This window comes from Parus major, chromosome 18, assembly GCF_001522545.3.
Source record: "Parus major isolate Abel chromosome 18, Parus_major1.1, whole genome shotgun sequence".
Taxonomy (NCBI): Eukaryota; Metazoa; Chordata; class Aves; order Passeriformes; family Paridae; genus Parus; species Parus major.
In genome coordinates this window covers 8508341-8532592 of record NC_031786.1, presented here as the reverse complement: position 1 = coordinate 8532592, position 24252 = coordinate 8508341, and the positions used below count along the sequence as shown (strand labels likewise).

General features: G+C 46.4%; 2 protein-coding genes across 6 annotated transcripts in view; one reads left to right on the top strand and one right to left on the bottom strand.

Moving 5' to 3' along the window:
• The first annotated feature begins 1373 nt into the window (after positions 1-1373).
• Positions 1374-17351, top strand: WDR45B (WD repeat domain 45B). 4 transcript variants are annotated; one of them, XM_033518778.1, is made up of 11 exons: positions 1374-1766; positions 2002-2146; positions 7508-7582; positions 9207-9308; positions 9941-10028; positions 10554-10648; positions 12004-12194; positions 13976-14061; positions 14793-14894; positions 15412-15533; positions 15844-17351. In XM_033518778.1, the coding sequence occupies exons 3-11, from the start codon at positions 7525-7527 to the stop codon at positions 15948-15950; spliced, it is 951 nt and encodes a 316-aa protein (XP_033374669.1). In that variant the 5' UTR covers positions 1374-1766; positions 2002-2146; positions 7508-7524; the 3' UTR covers positions 15951-17351. The 4 variants fall into 4 exon arrangements, with proteins under 4 accessions (XP_033374669.1, XP_015501034.1, XP_015501033.1 ...); XM_015645548.3 differs by lacking the exon at positions 2002-2146; XM_015645547.2 differs by lacking the exons at positions 1374-1766; positions 2002-2146 and adding an exon at positions 2704-3042.
• A 1894-nt stretch (positions 17352-19245) lies between these two features.
• The window catches only part of FOXK2 (forkhead box K2), a 45186-nt gene continuing 40179 nt past the window's right edge, over positions 19246-24252 (bottom strand). For both annotated transcript variants that reach the window (XM_015645545.3, XM_033518777.1), the window contains one exon: positions 19246-21473. In XM_015645545.3, the coding sequence (XP_015501031.1) occupies positions 21277-21473 (197 nt within the window). In that variant the 3' untranslated portion in view covers positions 19246-21276. The remainder of the gene's footprint in view (positions 21474-24252) is intronic.

Genomic DNA, 24252 nt, shown 5'->3' with positions numbered 1-24252 from the left:
GTTGCTCCCGATGTGAGGGATAGCTGCTCCCGGTGTGAGGGAAGGCTGTTCCCGGTGTGAGGAGAGGTTGTTCCCGGTATGAGGGAAGGCTGTTCCCGGTGTGAGGAGGTCTTGTTCCTGCAGTGATGGGAGGCTGTTCCCGATGTGAGGGGGAGCTGGTCCTGCAGCGATAGGGGACAGTTCCCGCTGTTACGGGAACAGGTGGTCCCGATGTGAGGGGATGCTGTTCCCGCCGGGATGGAAGGCTGTTCCCGGTGGAGGTGGGGGGGAATTCCCGGTGTTATTGGGGACTGTTCCCGCTGTTAAGGGAACAGGTGTTCCCGATGTGAGGCGATGCTGTTCCCGATGCAAAGAGGGGCTGTTCCCGGTGTTATGAGGGACTTTTCCCAGTGTGAAGGGAATCTGACACTGTTCCCCACTCCACACAAGCGCCTGTAGCCCTCCAGACCCGAACACACAGATTCCTGTTCAATGGCAGTGCACACTCCATGTACGTACCACACTGACAAAAATGAGAGCGTGAAGTCTTATTTTAGAGCTTGCTCACCACAGAAATGGTGCTTTGGGATGAATGACACATCCAATGCCACAGACAGGACATAACATTCTGCTGCTGGATTTTCATACTACATTTTAGTTTCTGATGTGCACAACACCATTGATTTCACTATTTTGTGAGGTTTATACAGGGGGTAAATACCATTAGATTTCATTCTTAATTCCATGAAAACTGGACAATGACTTAAAATTAAAATAAAATTTTGTCTTTTTTGCAAACGATTAATCATAAAAAAATGAGTCATGGGTCTGCATATTCAGGCAGAGGTACTTAAAATGCACAATGAATATATATTAAACACAACTGAGCACAATTAAAATGTCTTCAATACAATAAAATGTATTAAATATACTTAACAATGTATTTATCATTGTTAAATTCTACCAATAGTGCGACAAATTCTGTAGTGCTACAATTGTGCATTTGGATTCCTTGTGAAGTTCCCTCAGTAACTTTTAAGGACAAACTTCACTAAGCTAAAAATGGGCCTATAATTATTATGCACATGCAAAACAAGGTCTTGTCTCATTGGTGTATGTAATTAATTTGATAAATGTTTTTGTATGTTTTTTGTTAAACATTGATCAATGTTTTTGTATGGTGCACCAAGAGTCTGTGATGCTCCTCCTGGATCAGCACTGACATCCTCTGTGTGAAAATTCCAGCCAGTAAAATGCCAGAGTGGTGCCGCGACCTGGAGCTATCAGCTTAATGAAAAGTGCCGTCAGAACAAGTGTTCTCACAGGGAAAGCCCAACCGGCAAACCCCCGTGTGAGGAATGGAATTCCCGTGGGCTCTGTCCCCGGGTGATGAGCAGGCTCTGCCAGTGGGGCTGCATGTGCTGGGGTAGCTCTGGGAAACGCTGGTGGGATGGAGCTGCCGGGGTGTTGAAACTGCACCTCCACTGTGGCCAGACATGGACACGGACACGGACACGACTGCCGGCAGCTCCGAGAGGTTAAACTGAACCGGAGACACCCAGATTTCAGCAGTGCTCTGCAGCATCCGGGTGCAGGATGAGCAGTTCTGTCCCATACAACATGGCTATGTTGGCTTATGTCTCCCAAATTATACCCTTAGCCTCCTCAATCACCACTGGTTCCTTTCTTGCAGGAGGAATGCTTGGCTGCAGGGAGCATTTCTGCGGATGTGTGTCCATCCCCAAGGCCAGAGGTCTGTTCCTCCTGGCAGCCACGATAAACAAAAGGTAAGGAGAGGCTGGAGTAGCACTCCTCGCTCCTGGGAACACCTGCAGCAATCCCACAAGGATTAAGTAAAGCCTGGGGCCCTCAAAAAAAAAAAAAAAAAGCAAAGAAGGGAGAAGCTTTTTAAAAAAGCAAGGAAGGGCTTGTTATTTCATATTACACAGTCCCTTGGCTGCCTGAGGAAACAAAATCTCAGAAAGATGTGATTATTCTCTCTATATCTATGCGTACCCAAAGAACACTATAGCAGCTGGTCTGTGCAGAGCTCCGGGACTGAACTCAACTGTTGTGCACTGAAAAGCTGAGGTCACCTCCCAGCAGAGCCGATCACAAATCCGAGATGCGACATCAGCGGAAGGCACACAGCGAGCACGGGAAGGAGGTGAACGCACAGAGGGGATGGGGAATGGATCTGGTGGTGTGAGCACACACAGTCTGGGCTTCAGCTCATCACGCAGTCATGGAATAATCCGGGTTGGAAGGGGCCTCACCAGGCTGTCGGGTCCATCATCCTGCTTGAAGTAAAATTATTTTATAAATCCAGTTAGGGTGCTCGGGGCCTTGGGTCCCGAGAACTTCCGCATTTTCAAGATGTATTTGTGGTGTTGGTGGCTGGCTTTGGGGGTTGGTTTGGTTTGGGGTTTTGTCAAGTCAGGAAAATCCTGTTTTAGCGTGTTCCACCCTCAACTCCTGTGTTTTTATTCGTTTGATGTGAAAGCTTTTACCAAATAGTTCTTTGGAGCTGAGAGGGGCTCGAGCTACCCATCCTCCCCTCCGGCCCGGCGGTCAGTCCCGGTTCGTCCCGGTCAGTCCGGGCGGTCACTCCCGCTCACTCCCGGTCCATCCCCGGCGCTCTCACCGCCATTCCCGCGGCGCTCGACTACTCGGCGCTCCTCCCGCCAGCGGCTGGATGGGCTCTGCGCTCGGCAGCGGTGCCTGGCAGGGCCGGAAGCAGCCGCCGGCCTGTCCGCCTCGGCCCGGCGGGACTCGGTCGGACTCGGTTCCTCTCAGCCCGGCTCGGGAGGGTTCGGCTCAGCTTGGCCCGGCCGGGCTCGGTCCGGCTCGGCTCGGCTCCGGCGGGCTCGCTGCACCTGGCCCGACTCGGGCGGGCTCGGCTCGGTCCGGCTCGGTTCGGGCTCCCGCGGCGGGGCTGAGGCGGGCGGGCGCCGCCATGGTGTGAGGGGCGGGGGCGAAGGGGCCGAACCGGAGCCATGAACCTGCTCCCGGCGAACCCGCACGGCAACGGGCTGCTCTACGCCGGCTTCAACCAGGACCACGGTGAGGCTGCGGGCCCGGGGAGCCGGATGGTGCCGCGGAGGGGCGACGGTGCGGAGCCGGGGCCGGGACTGGGGCTGCCGCGGCTCCCGACCCGTCACTGCGGGGTCCCACTTGCGTCCCCAGGCTGCTGCTGCCTTGGGGGTTGCCCCAGGAGTGGCGGCTGCAGCTGCTGGAAGGAGCCGGGAAGGCCGCTGGCAGCGGGAGGATTTAGTGGTTCACCCGTTGTTTTAGCACTGGTGTGGCTGTGTGTGCGCCTAGCGCTTCGGAGAGTTGAATGGGTGGGTGGGTTGGAGAGAGGAGAAGGAGCAGGGCCAGGCTTGCTGTGGCTTGCTGCACTTGGCTGCTCACCCTGTGTGGCTCCGTCAGGCTCCTTAAAGCCTCCTCAAAACCTGTGCTTCAGGGGCTTTTCTGGGAACTGCCCACAGTTCAGCTCTTTCTCAGCGTAAGTACTCCACATTCAAAATGAGTGGCGTAACTGCTTTTTTTCTTTCTTTTTACCTGGTTTGTATTTTAAAAATTGTGGTTCACACTACTAATCACACTGGGAGCACTGATACAACAGCCCCTTGTGCATCCTTGGCTTTTCTTTCCCCTTTGTTAGAGGGGAAGGCCTGCTCCAGAAATGGGGTGCATATGCCTCATCCTGCTTTGGCAAGACAAAAATAGCACCAGTCTCATGAGTAAGTGTCATTTTTCTGGAATAAGGAGTAGAAACTCATCATTTTGTAACATCCTTTTGCCTTAACAAATAATATTTTTGCTTAAGGCACTCTTGCAGCCTCTGGTGTTGTAGACAGCAGCTCATGTACCTGTTGCTGACGCTGTTGAAATTGTGTGTAAACACGAATTATTCTGTTGATTTTAGTCAATGCCTTTGATGACATCTTGGCAATAGCACATGAAGCAGGTAATGAGGTGTGAGCATCTTGGCAGCTCTCTTCCTGCTATCTCATAGACTTAAAAAGAATAGAATCGTTTGTTTCTCTGCAGCTCTGTACTTAATTTTCATCTTGCTTCTGCAACAGAGATGGAAAAAAAATTCTGAGGATGAGCTTAATTTCAGATCTGCAGGGTCTGTAATGGAGCAGTGATATTGAGTGATATTGACTCCGAGATTTGGCTTGTAGAGCTGTGTAAGAAGAAAAGTTTCTCTTTTAGTGAAAAATGCCTTTAGATCATCATTTTAGTGTAAAACTTGTTTATTGCAAAGTTCTGTAGCAGTACGTGCAAGATAAACCCCTTATCTGAATAATATCACATCCAAAGCACCTTAAGGAATTTGTCTTGGGGAATCTGGCAGTATTCACGTCCCATCTGACCTCACCTGGCCAGGCAGTTGAGTGACAAAAAACATGAAGAAAAAACACAATTAGCTTCTGTTTGGCAGCTCCTGGAGCTGTTCCTGTTAGGAATGATGACGCTGCACTGCAGGTAACACAGTGACCTTTTATGAGTTTAGGGCTCTGGTAAAGTGCTGAAGGGCAGGTGACGTTGGCCACCCAAAGGAGAGCAGAGAGGAGGGAAAGCTCCCTGCTTCCTTCTGCTGGGAATAGAACGTGAGTCACTGGAGTGCTGAAGCTCACAAGTGTGGGTGTCTGCATGTACTGTTACAATAACCTAATTTCTTAGTAATTTAAGATTGGTCGATCCCACAAGGATGGGAGAACAGGAGGAATCATGGAACTCTCTCTGGGGCTGAATCTTCTTGACTGGGAAGTGATAAAGCAGCTGTGGTTGTTCTGCCATGGGACTCCCTCACTCTGACTTGAGTGATGCTGGTTTTATATCAGGTGCTTTTGCTACTTCTAGGCTTTAAATTAAAAAACAAAGAAACAATCTAACGCAAAGAAATGAAAGTTGTCAGTTGTTTGAAATCAGAATATTGTATCTTCTTAATTTTGAGGCTGTGAGCTCCTGATTTCAGATCCTTTCCTAATGCTTTCAGAAGGACACTAAAGTGCTTTTCAGAAATGAAGAGACAAAACTTCATAGTGAATGGCCATACCTGTAAATTGCTGACAGGTTTCTCTTTTGTCACTGTTACAGCCTAAAGCTGGTTTGAAAACTGAAGTGTGGGTTTGTTTTGGTGTGGAAACACTTGAAATATATATTTACTCTTCTCCAGTGGGCTGGAATGCTTTGTAGGACCCCACAGTGTTGATAGGGTCCTGTGCTCTTGGCTTTACCCAGCATTTATGGTGCCAAGGAAACTGTGCTGGACATTGTCACTTCCCTGGACTGCACTACTGCCACTGCAGGACCACAGGCCTTCGAGCCTGCAGGTTTCTCTGTGCCAATGTGTCCCCTTCAGCCTGTGGCATCTTCTAGGCTGGTCATTAATTTAACCCTTTTTCTGCAGATTTGGAGGAACAAAACTCACTCTGGCCTCATGGGCACTGGTGGAAAAAAACACTTCTACTGTAGGAACAAGCACAACTGTGGGTCAGGGCAATAACTGTGTAATAATTACTTTTTTTTAAAAAAAAAGTATCTTTTGTCAGTGGCTTTTCAGGTCATCTTTCCCTTCTTGAAAAGAGAGATGCAATTCTTGTGGAAGGAAGTGAACCTAAGGAAGTGTTCCTTCCTCTGTCAACCCCTTCCAGCTCTCAAATGGAGGGGCTTACAAGCTGTAGCCATCAAATCTGTAATTCCACTGGTAACAGAAATCAGATGGGAATCACCAAGCTTCAAAGCTTCTCCTGTAACCTGGAATTGAAGGAGGAACAGGAATCTTCCTGTAGATATTTTTCCCTTGTTTGACTCAGGGGTTGCTGTGCCTGAGAGCTTCATATCTCTGTGGGTAGTGATCGACCACATGAGGAATTTCACCATTACTCACATCCCCACGTTCTGGTGTGTTGTCTTCAGTTAAAAATGTGGATATTCCCAAGGCATTAAAGCAGCCCACGTCTTACTCATGAGGTTGGTCCTGCAAAAAGCTGTAGTGGCACTGCAGGAAGTGTAAAGTGTGTGTTTGATTGCATCAGGAATGCTCCATTTGGGTTGTTAGGAGCTGCTGGGATCAGCACAGCTCAAACCTGACAGCACTTTCTTACTACAGAACACCTTCAGCATCCCTTCCCTTTCACTTTCCTGGAAATACAATATAGGAGTAGAAAACTGTTGCTGTAAAATAATTATATGGCTTAGCTGTGAGGAACAGATCAGTTCTCACCCTGTCCAGCAGTGCTTTATGTGGAGGGGAAGGTTTCCATTGCAGTTTGCTCCCTGGCTGTCCCAGCAATGCTGTCCCAGTGCTGGGAGGTCACAGCAGCTCACGCTTACGGACCCTGCCAGAGCCAGCCAATGCTGAGAGAGGAGGAGAGAAAGTGAACAGGATTCATATCAAAGCCTGTTGCAATATGGTTGCTGATCCTGGTTTAAAATTCACATTAGCCACTTTGTGTGTTTATGTATGTAAACAAGAACTTTGTGCACTTAATTTATTGCAGTATCTCAGACAGGGTGAAGTTGTACCTGGGAGGCTTTTGGGTTAAGGGTATAGGTTTTTGTGTTTCGTTTTCTTCCCCCACACACTGTGTGTGGAAGTTGGAGTTGTTGGAGTACCAAGTTTGGGGAAGAGTTGTGTTTAGACAGAGCTCCTGAGCTTTTATTTGAGGGGTTCAAATCATTGCAGTACATAAGAATAGAACCAGAGTAAGTGGTTCTAGTACCTAAGATATATTTAACTGGATTTTTGGTACAGTACACACAAATTGTGAGCAACCAACTGCCATCAGGTGCTGCCAGTGACAGCAGCTTCTTGGGGACTTGTCATTGCTCTGACTTCACAGTGGCATTTCTTTGTACCAGTGCATGTGTTCACCTGTTAGCAGGGCAAGGAGCAGGACAAGGGACTGGCAGTTTAATGGATTCCACTAAAGAAACTCATGCATACTTTTGTATGAAAAAGTAACTACAATTATTTTCCAGAGAGTTTTAATCTGGCTTGTGCTTATGTCCTGGGTTAGACTTCAACCACTGGCATATAATTATTGGCATTGTACAGCAGTCAGCTCTCGTTAGCACAGGTGAAAAAGCTGTTTGATGAGCACTGTGCTCCAGAAACATCCACAGCAGGGTCGTAATCATGAGGTGAATTTGGATCTATGAAGAAAGGAGCTCACTTCATAACTGGTTGGACCATAAACATTAAAATTATTGTTTTCCTGCACTCTAGTGCATGGCATAGGATCCAGGTGGGTTGGGAATTGGTTTCCTTTCCTTCTGTTGTTTTCTTACCTGCCTAAAACCAATGCCAAGACATTTCCACGAGGCCAGCGTAGAGGACAACTCTGGGAGTTTTTCTCTTGCCATCACTAACAGAGCCTGTGAATGCTCTTCAGCTTGACTGTAACCATGCAGTCGTTGAGTAATGCTTTCCTAACCCTCTGGCTCTTGCTTCCTTCTTGAGTGTATCTGGTAATTACTATATGTGTGTATATATATGTGCTTTTTACCACAGGATGCTTTGCATGTGGAATGGAAAATGGATTCCGAGTTTATAATGCAGATCCACTCAAAGAAAAAGAGAAACAAGGTAAAACAGTTACTTACTACACCATGCTGCTCTGTGTTGGAAGGTCAGCCATCTCATTTTTTCCTGACTGAGTCTTGCTCAGCTTTCACTTTTCCATCCCTGGAAGGCTTTGAATAAAGCCTCAGGAAAGGCAGCTCTCACTGATCCCACAGGAACTCTCTTTCATGCCATTGCCTGGTCAAAAGTCTCCATGCTGTCAATTTGCACAATTGGCTGATGAGGAATTTGTCTCAGCTGCTGGCAGAGTTGTGTTTGCTATTGCTAATGTTTGTAGCCTGAGTAGGAGAGGCGTTTCCTGGGTATTTACAGCAGGAGTTGCTCCCTGCAGCCATCAGAAGTTCTGTTCTTGTGTGCTGATCTGGATGATCCAGTGTGGCAGTGAGGCTCCAGGCTTTTTCCCAGATATCTCAGTGTAACATTTCTCATACTCAAGGGTATTGTCTGCAAGAGCACGGAGAGCTCAGAACTCTAGTGCTCTAAATCTTCCCTTCTATGTATGCTTTAAAAATTTGGGAGGATCTTAATGTGGTAAAGTTACTCCTGTGTCTTAACAGAAGTCAGTAGATGAGCTGTGTTAACAGAGGAGCTTTTTATCAGAGAGCAAACAAAATTGAGTCAAAAGATGGGAAACTGAAACTGAGCCATGTCATTCTAACCCTAAATATAGGAAGTGAGCTGCTACACAGGTTTCCCAGCACTTTCAGCCTGTGGTGAGAAAAGGAATTTAATAAGAGAAAAAATGTACTTAAACAAGCAATTCCTACTAAATCAGGCACACTTTCACTTGCTACCGCTGTAAGGATTTTAGTCACTGTTCACATGGCCAAAGCTGACAAACTGTTTTCTGCTCTTAACAGTAAATTCTTCCATAAGCAGCATGCCTTGGGACTGTCACTTGTGACAGTGTGCTCACAGAGTCAGGATTCAGTCTGAAGTCCTTTGGAGTTCCTTGTCAAAACTCTCCCTGCCAGTAGCTCTGGATGGCAGGACTGTGCCTTCCAGGACTCCTGTGGTGAAAAGTTTATGAGTCAGATTGTCTCTTCCCCGTGGATTCTGAGAACAATCACTGAACTGCCTGCATAAGTACACAGAGATCCTGTTCATTGTTTGTGTAGGTTTAAACCTGCCCAAGACACTCCCAGCTGGAGATTGTCCATTTGATTTTCCCTGTAACCCAGTATGAAACCCCAGCCTGTCTGTCTTACATCCAAGAGTTCCAAGAAATTCCCATCCAAGCAATGATTCAGTGCTCTAACACAGATTCAGAACACATTACACCTCTTCATAGCAGAATGTGCTGTCTTGCCTTAAATGCTTTAATGGAGTCAGGAGGAGGATCTGGTGCAGAAAGGAGCAGTGTTTAAGCACAACCATCCAGGAAGGAAACACAGCACTCAGAAGTACTGTTGAAGAAACCACAAGGGCTTGTATGAAATCCAGGGCTTTACTGCTCCTGTATGAAGAACTTTCAAGGAATCCACTGTTTTTTAAAGGCAGCCAGGATAGGAAGATGTTCTTCTTCTTGGGTGCCTGAGATAACATGAGCTTTTCTTATAACAGTGGTGAAAATGAGATGGCAATTTAACTGGTTCTGACACTTTGAAATAAAATATTTGTCTTGCAGAGTTTCTAGAAGGTGGTGTCGGCCATGTTGAAATGTTGTTTCGTTGCAACTATTTAGCACTTGTAGGTGGAGGAAAAAAACCGAAGTACCCACCCAACAAAGGTGAGCTTGAGGGGTGAGCCCTGCAAAGGTTTGCCTTGCCCCTGTGTGACACTGCCCAGAGAACTCCCACTCCCAGGGCCATGAGCTGATGTCCTGAAGGTCGGGTGAAGGGGATGCTGCAGCAGGTTTAAGTCACTGTGGTGCAGTGAGTTGCAGCACTGCTGGTGCAGTGCTAACAGGCTGCTACCTGCAGGGACTGCTCTCCAAGCCTGCTGACCTTCTCATGGTGAACTCTGCAAGGAGCAGGAAGCTCCCTGCCTGGCAAGCTTTGTAGGAAAATGTACTACTCTATTCAACTGCTGCATTAGTTCTTTCATAACCCTCGGAGCAAACAAAAAAACTGATTTTCTTTAGAGAAATATATCTTCAGTTTTTTGTCAGTTTTTCTGGTTGGAGTTGACCAGCTCCTGCCTGCACAAGTTATAGTGTGAATTAGGGGGTTGATATGTAGTTGATACCTAGTGGCTCAATGCCTTCTGGTTAGCAGGATGCCTGTCTGAGCTGCTTTACCATTGGATGAATCTTTTGATGAGACTGCTGGGGAGCTGTAAGTGGTTGTAAGGGTGCTGTGGAATATGATGAATGTTTCTGAATATCCCTTGATGGTCTCATGCAATCTCTACACGTTCTAGTCATGATCTGGGATGACCTGAAGAAGAAGACTGTCATTGAGATAGAGTTTTCCACAGAAGTCAAAGCAGTGAAGCTTCGAAGAGACAGGTAAGTACAGCAGAGGGGTCCAGACACCCAGCTTGGCTTTGTGCTCTTCCTCATTTCCAGCTGCTTGTTAAAAGATCCAGTTGTAACACCAGCAATTGCAGGTGAAACAGGCTTTGGAGCCAGAGTATTAGGTGTAAACAGGCCACAGTTTAAGTTTACTGCTATGTGAAACCTTGGTGAAAAGCCTGCAAGACTTCCTGGTCTTTATTTCCCCTAATATAGGGAAATAATCTCCTGTGGCTCCTGCTGGTTTTCTAAGTATGGAGTGTGAAGAAAATTCCAGCAGATTCCTGGAGCAAGAGCAGCTGTGAACAGCTGGAGTCTGTGTATGCGTGGGTGGAGGGGCTGGATAAAAGTGCTTAGCAGGTTTATTACTGTGAGGCTGCTGCAAGGCTGGGAGTCTCTTGCTAGGGAGGGCAGGAAAAAGTGGCTGTTAAATCAGCTGAAAGCCTTTGCAGGTCTGAGTGAATGTTTGTGTCCGTGTTTTACCCTCCCCGAGTCACAGGAACTTTTGGTCTGTTTCAGAATTGTGGTTGTCTTGGACTCCATGATTAAAGTTTTCACATTCACACACAATCCCCACCAGCTGCACGTCTTTGAAACCTGCTACAACCCTAAAGGTTAGTTGTACGTGTGGGCTGGGGAATGGAAGCAAGTTTAGTGTGTTCTTGACATGCCATTTATCTTCAGCTGCCTCTGTCAGTTCTTTAGAAGTCATTAAACATTTACTGCACTGCAGTCGTGTCCTTTGGAGATGCTTCTGTGTTTGCAGAATGGTTATTAGAATTTATAAATACTTGGCCCAGAAAAGCTGTTTCCTGTGCTCATGTTATAGATGTGATTTCTATAAGAGCTGTACACTTTCTTCTGTAAAGAACTTGTGTTTTTACTGGAAGGTTAATTATGAACAAACTACAGTAAAGTGCATAATTTCTCTTTCCTAATAGAGCTGGAGGTGTTGAGCAAACTCTTCTCTCCTGTTAAAAAGAGCCTAATGAGCAAACTGATAGTGTTCTTTTTAACTAGCTGTGGCTGCTGTTGAACCAAGGGGAGGGGCTCAGGCTCATTCAGTGAAGGCAGAAGGAGCTGGGGAAGGGCTCTGCAGGGCTGGCAGTGGCTTGGAGAGATGTCAGGAAGGGTGGAGCAAACACTTCTTGACAGAGCTGCATGTGGAACAACGGGTGCAGGCAGAGCTTGATTGGTGGAGAGGATCAGCTTCTGTGTCAGGAGGGTGTTTTCTCCACCAGATTATACAGGATTGGCATCCTCATCTCTGAGGGTTTTCATGCCTGCCTGGAGCAAATATGGAATTGCTGTCATGGAATCCCAGCCTGGATACAGCTCCAGCAGCCTGGCTGACTGACAGGCAGGGGATGCAGGAGGAGGAGGTTTTTTCTTGTGCTGAGGTTTCAGGAATTCATTTTGGCATCAGCAGAACACCTGGGATTGGTGTGATTCCCCTCAATGGGCCACAAAACATTATAAAGAAAAAAGTGCCAGTGCTGTAAGAACCAAGTTCAAACATAAATTAATAATAGTTTCACTGATGGAGCAGAAGCTCAGATATCTCTGATAAACTCTTACCCTTTCTGAGCTGCTAAGGAGACGTTTTAACAACTTCTTAAAATGGCTTTGATGGACTGACTGGGCTGATCTGCAAAACCACACAGATTTTGGATAATAAGGTGGATTGCATTGAAATAAAGTGATGAGTGATGAGAGCAAGTTAAAATTATGCTACTCCTCTGCTTAACTATGCTCTGCACTCATGGACAGATGATGTTTTGGGACTAGCAATTAATGTAATGGCACTAGCCATTAAAATGAGATTGTGATTTACTCCATGACTGTTTTCTTATTCTGAAATTATCAATATTTTAGAAACTTATATTTGAAAATTCAATTAGGTTATGGAAATGATCCAATTATTCTTTTTTTTTTTTTTTTTTTTTTTTTTTTTTTTTTTGTCTTTCAGGTCTCTGTGTCCTTTGTCCAAATAGTAATAATTCTCTTCTTGCATTTCCTGGAACACACACTGGGCACGTGCAGATTGTGGACCTGGCTAACACGGAGAAGCCTCCTGTGGACATCCCAGCTCACGAAGGAGTCTTGAGCTGTATTGCTTTAAACCTGCAGGGAACAAGAATTGCAACAGCATCAGAAAAAGTAAGAATGATGTCCCCTGCCTCTGACTTACTGTGTGTTCTAGTGTAGTGAGATAAAATAGCAAGTCACATCCTTTGGAGGAAACAGGGAAAATCTGCCACTGAACTGTGCACTCTCAGTGTTTCTTTATCTTCCCTGCTCCTCTGGGATGCCCGAACAGCTGACAGCCAAGGGCTGTGCCTGAGGTTGTATTTGTTTTAGCTGGCTGTAGCAGTGATTCTTCAGTGACACTTGAACACAACTTGGCCCCAGTAGTTCATGTCTTTGATGTGTTCTTCAACAGATGCCATTAATTTAAAAAAAAACATGGGGAGGGGGGGGGAGGAACCTTATTTGTATTCTTTCACCTTTATTATTTTCTGCTTAAATTCACTCCAAAGCCACTGGCTAAAGAAATACTTGCAAATAATTCAGTTGTACTGGTAGGCTCTGTTCTGCTCTGGCTTAGCCCCTGTTAGAGAGCAGGACAGGTGCCCCCCTCACACAGAAAGGGAGCGTGTGGCCACGTGTTACACAGGGCTGAAGAGACCAAGACCATGACAAGAACGTGAAGTTAGGGTGCAGTGCAGATCCCTTGTGCTGGGCTGAGGCAGAGAGAGGCAAATGTGACAGAGCTGCCTTCTCCCTGGGAACCACAGAGAGCTGCCAGGGTATTCGTCTCCCCAGGGAGTGTCAGGCAGATGGACCCGTCTCCCTGAGGCAAGCACAGCTTTTGCTGCCTTCTACCACTCAGCTGAAGTTTTTTAAGGACGAGCCAAATGAATCCAGTCTCTGTTTCACCTAGTTTCTACTGCCCAGCCTGTCACTCAGACAGTTTAAAAAAAGAAAATATATCCTGAGTCTCTCTTAAGCTTAATTGACTGCATGTCTTCTAAGCAGAGTTCTAAAAGCTGCCAACTGCATTGCTAAATAGAACCATTATCTGCTGCATTTGTATTAAACATTCCTTGTTTTGCATAGAGAAGAAATTCAAGCAGCTTTTATTTTGCAACTGAACTAGGAGCACAGTCAGCAAACAACTCAAGCCTGTCTCTTAAATCAAAACTAAACTAAGTTTACCAAGTCTTTCTCTGCTGGGTTATTTCCTGGTGTGTGACTGGATAGCTGCTTCTGTTAACCAGATGTGTAACAGGAGCTGCAGGTGGTGATGCACAGCCCAATGTACACCCAGTCTTCATCAGAGGAAAGCACCACTGGTTTGCTCATCACTTTGAGAACTGGCTCATTCTGCAGCTCTGTTGCCAGGCTGGGTTTACTCCAGCTGAAGGACAGTTTCCCACTGCAGTGTTCTATCACCTGGCTGGGCAGTGCTCAGATTTGTATCAGTACAGATCATGAGTGTGTGGTACCTGATGCTTCTAGGCTATGTTGACTGAGCCAATTTTAAGACAAGACCAGCCACAGCTTGATTATACTTAGACTTGCACAGTAGCAATGAAAAGTGCAATAGTACTGAGGGGAGCATGGCAGAAGTGACTCACAGATCCTGGACACACTCTGCATCGGCTAGTGTCTGCAAATCAGGGCCAGGGCTTAGAACTGGACTAGAAGAGACTTCCTGAGTCACTGAGTGACAAGATTGTACCCCAAGGCATATAACATTGTGGTGATGCTGTGTGGGGAAACCAGTGTTCTTCCTCAAAATTAAGAGAGGTTTGTAAATCTACCAAAAAAACCCCAGCAGTGTGTGCAGGGGCACGCTGGTGAAACAGAATTTTAGGATGCATTCACAGATGTAAAGACAATGCCTTTCCTAATACAATGCTTGATTCTTTTCCAAGGGGACCCTCATAAGAATATTTGATACTTCATCAGGGCATTTAATCCAGGAGCTGCGTCGAGGATCGCAAGCAGCCAATATATACTGGTATGTTCAGCTGCTGCCTGTGGGCCTGGCTGTGCTGAGCCCCTCAGCCAGCACAGGATGGCTGTGGTACCCCAGCTGCCCTGGGCCTCTGCATCTCCCTCTGGGCTCACTGCTGGGGGGGGAAGGCAGGAGCTGGGAGCTCTGTGAAGCCTGGCACAGGCTACAGGACCAGGGACAGAGCTGTGGCTGTTGCCAGGCCCTGACTGCTCAGCCCACATGGGAACTTCCCACTGACACCCAGGGAGTGCCCTGATGCACTTGAACACTGCTCAGGGGGGCTGGGGCGAGCCTGGGGGCAAGGGGAGCTTTATCCCCACATCCTGCTGTGCAGAGGAGCACCCAGGGCAGGGGTGTGACTGTCCCAGGAGCAGGGAAACCCTCTGCTCGCTCCCCATGAACACTCCTGTTCCTGTGCTGAGCCCCACTGTGGGGTAGCAATTGCACGTTCTGCCCACTCCTCAGAGCAGAGCAGAGCTCTGCAATTCTTCCAGCAGGGTCAGAGTGACCCACAGCAGTGGTGTCCCTGTCAGAGCTGCTGCCACTGCAGGCCCTGTTCTGAGTGCTGCCTGTTCATTCCAAAGCAGCCCTGGCTCAGGGCAGTCCCAGCTCCTCCTGAGCAGCTGTTACCACCCTGCCTGCTGGGCTGGCACAACTGCAGCAGCAGAACTGTCTGTGCCAGGCCTGTGGGTCTGTCCCAGGAGAAATCCTGCAGCTGTCTGTGTTCTCTGCAGTATTAACTTCAACCAGGATGCTTCCCTCATCTGCGTCTCCAGTGACCACGGCACAGTCCACATTTTTGCTGCAGAAGACCCAAAAAGAAATAAGCAGTCAAGGTAGGGATGAAGCTGTTCTGAAGCCCTGGAGGGGTCCTTGAGCTTTGAATTGCATTTAAAACTCTGACCATGTCACTCAGTAGCAAAATCTCTACACTGCTGAAGGTGGAAAAGTTTATCTGCTGGGCTGGCGTGAAGCTGCAGATTTCAGACTCTCTGGAAATTGCCAAGTTCCTGCTGTCCTTTGTGGGGCTGTAGCGTTTCAGTAGAGGGCCAGTGTAGGTTTTAATGGACCTTAGGATGAACATACATTGTGGACACTTTACTAAAAATCAATCCTTCTGTTAGTTTTTGCAGCCACTTAAAGCCAGCAAGGTAGTTATAGTGTCTCCATTCCTGAGAATGGGAATTACTCAGGTTATCTGATACTTACTTAAAGTATCAGATGAGATAATAAAAAGCCAGTAAAAAATCATGTGAACCCTGCACCTTGTTCAATCACTCCAGCAGCTCTGAACCCACCCTAGTCAACACCATACCAACCTGTTAAATGCCTTTTTATGTTTTTTTCTTTCAGTTTGGCCTCTGCCACCTTTCTCCCCAAATACTTCAGTTCCAAATGGAGTTTTTCCAAATTCCAGGTTCCCTCAGGCTCTCCGTGCATTTGTGCCTTTGGAACAGAGCCAAATGCTGTCATAGGTGAGTGATGGAGGTGGCTCCAGGTTCTGGCTGCAGAACCAGGCTTGAACTGTGCTGGCTTGGAGGAAGGGAATGGTCTGCTGAGACAGGGCTGAGTGTCCCTGTCATCCAAGAGCTCTGGCTGCTCTCACTGCCCAGGGAGGGAGGCTGGCACAGCACAGGGCTGGCACAGCACAGGGCTGGCAGGGCTGGCAGCCCAGGGGTCCCTCCAGAGCACCTCTGTGTGTCTGAAGAGCAGCTTACCCTGGAGCTGGAGTAAAGGAAGGCACCTCTGGCACAGCCCCCCTGACCCTGCTTGTTTGTGTTGCAGCAATATGTGCAGATGGCAGCTACTACAAGTTCTTATTCAACCAAAAAGGGGAATGCTCAAGGGATGTGTACGCTCAGTTCCTAGAAATGACGGACGACAAGCTTTGACTGAGGGGAGGGGAGTGCACAGCTCAAAGCACCGCCTCAACCACCCCACGCCTTTGAGGGACAGGATCTGAGTGTCCAGTACTGATCCAGAAGTTCAGGAGAGCTCATGGAGAAGCCTGGCTCAACATGATCACAAGCAGCTCTGAAGTAGTGGACTACATATGTTTGTTCTCATTTCTGCAAGTATTCATCATTACAATCTCTTTGGGTTACTGTCACCAACTCAAGTTTTTAAGATGTGGCTTTCAACAAGCTTGTGCCTATTGGGTTTCTCTTTAGTCTAAACTGTGACATGACTGTAGCTCCAACAAGAGTGCCTGCCACAGGTAGAGCGCTGCAGGGGCTGTCCACACCTTTGGCTGGCCTTAGGAAAAGGGATGTGAAACCAGAAGATTTTAGGCATTGCTTTACTTCCACTGCATGGCTGAGAGCAGGGGAACACTTGAGATCATGCTTTCTCCAGCAGGAGTCCTGCCTCCCCCTCCCCCTGGCACGGCTCAGGGAACAGAGAAGGTGACAAGTACAGAACAAGGGACAGCTGTAGATCAAGTCCTGCTTGTCCTCTGAACTGGTGCCCAGGGCTGGGTGGTGGTGGTGGTGTGGCCCTGCCAGTGCTGCTTCATGTGAGGGATCAGCATCACTTGTCCAAGGTGCCAAACTCTGTGGAGCAGCTGGAGGCACCTCTGGGCAAGTGCTGACCCAACTGCTCTCTCCTGTGCGAGCACAACAAGCCACCCAGGGCTCCTGTTGTTGTAGAGCTGATTCCTTCTGTAATCCAACAGCCGGTACTGGTGTGACAGCTGTGAAACTGCTGCCAAACTACTGCCAAACTGCTGCAGCTGGGAGGCTGGAGAGGCCATGTCCATGTCCAGCACAAGAACTGAACAAGGTGGCAGGAAGTTCCATGTCTGCAATGGCTTTAAACTTGCAAACTTGTCTTTTTTTTTTTTTTTTTTTTTCCCTTTGAGCTGTCGCATACTATTGCTGCTGGCCCAGGGACAGGTAGGTTAGACTGAACCCACTGACTTGTACACACTTCCCCAAAAATTGTTATCCTATTACTGCTGACCTAAGGCACAAGCTCCTAACCCAGAACCTGAGATAGCCCCAAGTCCCAAGTTCAGCATCTGTGGCACTAAACACTGGGGCAGGGAGGTCTTGCTCTACTGAAAGCTAATTTCACAGATGCTTCAGCCCTGACCCTCTGTGACTTCAGCTGCAAACTCTCTAATGTTGACAGGTCCCTTTTAGTGTCATGTAACCTACTAAGGACTAACTTATCATGTTGATGTCAAGGTTGCATGTTGCTTTTATGCGTATTTAACCACAGGAATTGTTTTGCACACTTATTTGTAATATGTTATTTCTTTTAAATAAAAGTGACTAACTTTGCTGTATTCACTGATGGTCACAGCCATGGTTTCCATTGCTCCAGGCTGGGGGAATAAACATGTGAGTCAATAGTGGTGGCTGGTGAAGGACAGGAACTGAACCTGCTGTGTCAAGAGGGGACAGGAGCACGTGAGCCACTGCCTGGGACATGCACCTTGTTGTCTGTCCCAAAACAAGTCCAACTTCCCAGGGAAAACTGGTTCTTGTTCAGCACTTACCTCACCATTCCCCCTCTGCTGGGCTGAGGCTTCTCAGCCTGGAAGAGCTGGACCAGCAGGACTGGAACTGTCATCTCCTGGAGAAGGATGTGCTGGAGGTGGCTCCCCAAGGGTGATGGGAATCCCTCTCACTGCAGTGGGAGGTCCTGATCCCAGTACCAGGGGCTGCTGAACTCCCCCATCCAGCCCCTGCACCTGCTCCAGCAGCTCTGCTGAGCCTCAGCTGCTGCTGTTCCAGCCCCTTGCCCTCCTGTCCCAGTTATCCTAGAGCTGACACGAGACTACAAACACGTTTCTGGGCAAGATTTAAAACTCTTCTACTAAACCACCTCCAGGGTGGCAGCAGGAATGACAATACCACACCTGTGCAGGCAGCCACAGTAGTGCTGTACTGACCCTGGAAATGCCCTATACACCTCAGATTTCTTGTGCTACCTGCAAATGGATGTGATTTAGGTACAGCTGTTCCCAGTGATCAAATCCAGCACGGGACTGAATCTTCCCAGCTGGCTCCAGCTTGCTCTGCCAGTGCTTCACTGTGGTTCACTGTGGCACTGCCTCCCGTGGCTGAACTTACCCAGCGTTTGCACAGCTCTACAATCAAATGGAACAGTGCTCAGTCAGTCACTTTTTGGGAAAAGGAACGATGCTTTGAGGACTGTGGGCCCTGTACCTGGCACTGATGGACTGCTGGTAGCACACAGCCACTGGATCACCCCCAGCCACCAGGAGAGCAGAGAGCTCCCACAGCAAGTGTGAAACACGACTGTTCCTGGAGCACAGTGTATTCCCACCAGCATCTGCTCTTTAGGTACAGGGATTAGCAGTTTCTTTTGTATTAAAAAGTAACTCAACGCCTCCTCTCCCCCTTTTGCCATCTCTCTCCACAGTACCTGTGTCACAGTTCAGAATCCTGACAGGAAAACTAATGAGTCAGTGCATTAAATTCTACAGTAATTCCAGGTACCTGCCAGCAGAAACCATGGAATTCGAGGATTGCTTTCAGAACCTTTAGGTAGTCACGATGAAGGAGAAAAGACAAGATTAATCAGTGCAGCTGGAGATGTGAGACACGAGCAGTTCTTCCAGACACAGGGCAGAAGAGCCGTGCTGGACACACAATGCCACGGGGCTGGGGCTGGGTCACACTGCCCTGCCTGCTCTGGGGCAGTGACAATTACACCACTTCACTGCTTCCATGGTAAGCTATTTTCTTCTTTTCCCCAAGGATTGTGTTTGTTCAGAGCATTCAGACCACGTTTTCTGTTCAAGGAACAGGCTCTGCCCATTCAGCTCCAAACACCACAGCCCTTCCCAGCAGTTCCATCCAAGCCTTGTGGAGTTGGGTTTCTCCCCAACTCTTGAAAGTATTACCATGAAAACCTGACCCAGCTTCCAGGAAAGTTTTCCTGGTCCTTGAAAGCATTTCCCCAGCTGCTGAGAAACAGAGACTGTAACCAGTGCAGGAAAAGGGGATCAGACACCAAACCCACATTCATGACAGTGACATCTCCTAAACCTTACAGAAATAATGATCCAGGCTAAGGCAGACACAATCCTGTGCCCTCCTGTGCCCCAAACACTGCAAAGCACTGGCAGGGTCCAGCCCCAGAAGCTGCATTAACCCCAAATATACATCAATATTCCAAACACACTTGTTGAGTAATTTCAACTTAGTTAATTTGCTGAATAAAATTTAATTTTATTTAAAAAAATCTTATACACTATTATTCACCTAGCCCTAGTTGTGAACAGATTCTCACTTCTGAAAATAAACCACATTCTAGTCAATTCATTCAACACCAAATTAAATTACTAGTACTGGATTTTTTTTTTCTTAAAAAAAGTATGTTAAAACTTTACTTTTTTTTTTTTATTTTTAAAACCTCTAAAGAAAACGTTGCAATTGTACAGAAATGCTTCTTTTCAGGTTAAGCTTTTTTTTTTTAAATGCCTGTTATAAATCCAGCTTGTGTAGAGTTTTTTTTCATAGTTTTTTAATGTATTATCTGCAGAGACATTGTAACAGTTCCATTGTGTAGATGAACACAAAACTTGTACAGATTTCTCATATTTGGTCTTTAGGTAAATAGTTTCCAAAAGCTGCCTAAAATAACCACTCCAAACTGTTCAGTCCATCGTGAAAATACAGTTTTTCCTTTCATAGCAGGAAAGGAAGTATAAATAATGCATTTTTATTACAGAACAGGACAAAAACCAGATTCCGATGGAACCAACTCTGGCTCCCACTCACCTGGCTGCAGGAGGAACTAAGACGTTGTGTGAGTTGAAGACTGAACAGCAGCCTTGTTTCAATTGAATTTTGAAATGTAAAGTGGAATCTATTACCACATTAAAGTGAGAAATTACCGATACATTTTAAAATGTTCAACTGCAGAACACACACTTAAAAAAAAAAAAAAAAAAAAAAATTATTACCATAATCTGGTAGCCACTGTTAGAAAACCACAACAGCTACTGGTCATGGAGACCCCGAGGTCAGTGTCTGACATCAAAGTGTTACAGAGAAACGGGGCAGATTCATTTCTACTGAAGGGTGCTTAAGCTTAAAAATATCGAATATACCTCTGACAAGATAATTTTACTCTTTTTAAAAGGACTCGTGATAAAGAATTTTATCTTTCTAAATGAAGAACAGTCTGTTATTTTAAACATACACAATATTAAGCGAGACTCTTGTTTTACTTTAGACTGGAAAAATATGCCAGGGACAGTCAAAGTCAACACAAAGTAACAAACAGCAAAAGGTAGCAGAGAGAGAAACAGGTAAGTGCAGCTCTGGTCAAATCCATAGCAGTTCTTTACGTCAGTTAACGGCTCATTTACATCAGAGTTTCTAATCAGTTACATGCAAGCCCAAAGAAGCGTTTGATCACTACACATGGTAATAAAATTTGATTAAATTTATCAGGCAACTGCTAAAATATGAAAATTTGCAGATGTAATAAAGTAGCTTTATCTGAACTTGAACAGGACAGACAAAAGTAAATCATTCCGTTGGTTAAAAAAACCCTACATTCAGTTTTTTACCAAACAAAATTTCACATGAAAAGTAGTTGTGTGATTCCAAAGTTTCCGGAGTAGAAATGGAGTGATTTGAAATGTCAAAGACCCCATTGTTTTGCAAAGAAATGAAAATACACCTCAAAAATTTCTAATTCCACATGTGAACAACAAAATACTGCATATCTATCAACAACTGCATGGGTGGGTGGTTCAGAAAGGCTTAGCTGCCACGGTGTCGGAATGGCTCCTGCCTCTGTTCCCTTTAGGAATATACAATCCTTTGCAACCAGTCACACTAAGCGCTATCATGCTGCCGTTACACTGAGATCCTCAGTCCTGGGAATAATCTGACAGATCCTGTTAAAGCTGCAGCCCTCCCAGCACACACAGTCCGTGGGGCAGGAGGGGCGGGGGGCACAGCCTCTACAACAACATGGTTCTGCAGTTTGACTTTAAATTACCAAGTTTTAAGGCCACCTGTGTTGGGTTTTGTTTCAGTGCTGAAAGTTGAAGTCTGATCACAGGGCCCCTTTCCCCACTGTGTGAGAACATGTTCCAACATTTTAGGTGTTAGATTTAAGTGTCTCCTTTTGGCACCACGGAGTTTGTTTTTGTTGGTTTTTTGTGTTTTTTGTTTTTTTTTTTTTTAAAAAAAAAAAGAAAAAAAAAAGAAAACTCCCCTAAAGTTTCTAGTTCTGGCTGCCTTTGTCACTCACTGCCACTGGTGGGGTGTCCACGTTCACAGCTATGACTATGCTCTCTCCATCCTCTGTTTTGATACGTTTGAGTTCCTGCTGTTCTGACTGGTCTCCGTTCTGGCGCTTGGTGGGAAGCGATGCCGATGCGGACGCGTGGGTTGCTAACATATGCAAAGGACTTGCAGCAGCTGCAAAAAAGAGAATACAAACTTCAGCACCCTGATCCTTGTCAAACCAGATACAGGGAGCAAAACTGCTCTGTCACCGAGTGATCAATTCCTTTATTGGTACCACGTGAGGAATTGGCAGGCCCAGGTGAGATTCTGGCGCGATTGTTTTATCTGCACAAACCTGCTGTGCAGATTAAGGACATTTTCTCAAATCACTCAACATTCAAACAGATTTGGACCCAGATAGGAGAACAGGGAAACAGCTCCATTTAGCCACTGAGAAGCTGAAGATGGGGAAGGATTCAACGACTGAAGATTTAGCAAATCCACACCATAACTTGTGACAGAACAGAAGCGGATCCACAATCCACAATCCCCTTTGGTAGGTTCTGGCCAGGTCTCTGATCCCTGCAAGATGGGTGATGTGGCCTGGAAGGAGAGCAGGGCCATGCCAGACCCAGCTGGGGCTGTAGGTTACTGCAGGGAAAGCTTGGGAATCTCAGAGCCAGGAGAGGCACAATGACAGGAGCAGCAATGGGTAATGAGGTATTTGCCAAAGCTAAGGAGAAGGCAGGGCTGGAACAAGTCCCAGTGGTCAGCAATGACCCAGGTGACAAAATACAAATGCACAAGTGAGTCACAGCAGGAGAGGTACAGTTCAAACATCCCATAGAAGATTTTAATCTTTCTCCTTCCACAATGAGGCAGCACAAGTCACCACTCATGGGTGAGTACAAACCTTGAGACCCTCGAGGTTCCTCCCTCTGCCCATGAGCAGCCCCTTCCTCAACACCGACCCTGATTAAATCCACTATTCAAATGTCTTCACAAACAATCCAAAATGCTAATTACAGATTTCTTTGCTCATTGCACTTCATGAAACTTTATCTAAACATTATCAAACCACCTGCTTTCTTTCCTGCTCCCTTCCCTCAGCACCACTTCACTGACATCACCATGGCATTCCCTGCTAGTGGAGATGAAGCATCAAGATCATAAGAAATTAAATTATTACTTGCTAAACTTGTAGTTTGTTATTAGTAAGCTGTCCTAGAGTGTATCACCTCTGCATGAAACAAGCTGTAAATGAATTTGTTCTGGGATCTCAGCAGTCATTCAGCTGCCATTAGAAAAGATGTTCCTTGTACCACTTCTGAATAGGAGCCATGGAGATGTAACTTGTGAATAAAAGGTCTTCCTGAAAATTTTGTGTTGCTTAAATAAAAACAAGAAGTTCACCCCTCACCTTCAAACACACATTAAGACAATCACTGCACTTCTCTGTTGCATCCTTCCAGTGGAAGGTGTCCCTGCCATGGCAGGGGGATGGAATAAGATGAACTTTCATGTCCCTCCTGACCAAAACCTTTCTGTGGTTCTGTCATTTTTCACTCCAGGGTCTGGTGGTGAGACCCTCTGGCTGCTGTGTGGGAGTAGGAAACACACAAAAGAACGATGATGTTTGAAATCTACACTCAAAGCTGAGATAGAGAATATTGAGTTATGAAATTTTCTTATGGACCCCAGAGCTCCCAGCTGACTCACAGGCACCAAGCAATGCTGCCAAGCTGTTCTGCTGAGAGCAGGGAGCACCTGCTTTACTACACATGGAAAATGGAACAGGATTTGCTCTGCATTTCTTTCTTCTCAGATGACACAAACCTTCCTTCACCACAGACAAACACAGGAATGTGTGTGTGAACATAGCCGTGTGTGTTGGGCAGGCACAAGGACAAGCACAAACAAATCTGTGTTTCTGTGGGCTCAGCTCCCCCTTTAGATGCTCTGTCTGAGAATTACCCAGTTCCTTGCTGGTTCAGGAGTTACTGTAACAAGAGACCAGGACCTGGAGCACACCGCACTCCACACCCATCACACACACAGACAACAGTGGGAAGCATCACAGTTCTACTTCTGTGTGCAGCCACATTCCCTGCACACCCTGCAGCCCTCAGCTCTGTGCCAGGGAATGTTCAAATCAGCTGAGTTTTCAGAGTCCAGGAAAAAGAAAAAAAGAATTATTCCTTACTTTTAAAAATAGCTTTTCAGTATATTTCACACGGCTCTCAGCTCTATTCACACATCCCTTCTGACACAGAAAGTGCACCTCAATTCTGTGATGCTTTTGCTGCTCTTAAGCTGGAAGTGAAGTGGCAGCAGACAGAACACAACCTATAAATGTCAGTGATGGCAAAGGAGTAAAAAGGAAATGAAGCAGATAATTCACTCCATTAGAAAGACTTCCGAGCAGAAATGCAGGTAATAAATTGATATAAGACAGCCCTAAAAGTATTTCTGTAAACATATGACAAAAAACCTCTCCTTCAGCATCAGATAATACATAAAGCAAAAGTGTTAGAACAAGCTGTGAGGACCTGGCAGCAGAGCAAACCTGCCCGTGCTGGGGCAAGAGGGAATGTGTGCAATGAGGACAAAGCACTGCTGCCTGCTCAGCCTGCCAAGGCCCAGAGGGGAATGATGGCTTCAGACAAGAACCACCTCAAAACCTTACAGAATTTTGGTCTTTTCAGTACAGGTTCAATAAAATCATCATAAAAAGTAACAGTTCAAAGAGCCAACCCACAAGCAAGTTCTGGTTTTCCTGATGGTGGCTTCCAACAAGCCACCTGGGAGCAGGAACCATTTTAACAGCTCTGACCTACAGGAACTTCTTTTAAAACTTGTTTGTATCCCAGGTTAAGGAGGAGAGAGGATGGGTTGTCACCACTAAGTACATCCCTATAACAACCACAAAGAGAATAAAGAGATGTTTGGGCAAAGAGAAGTGAGGAGGAAC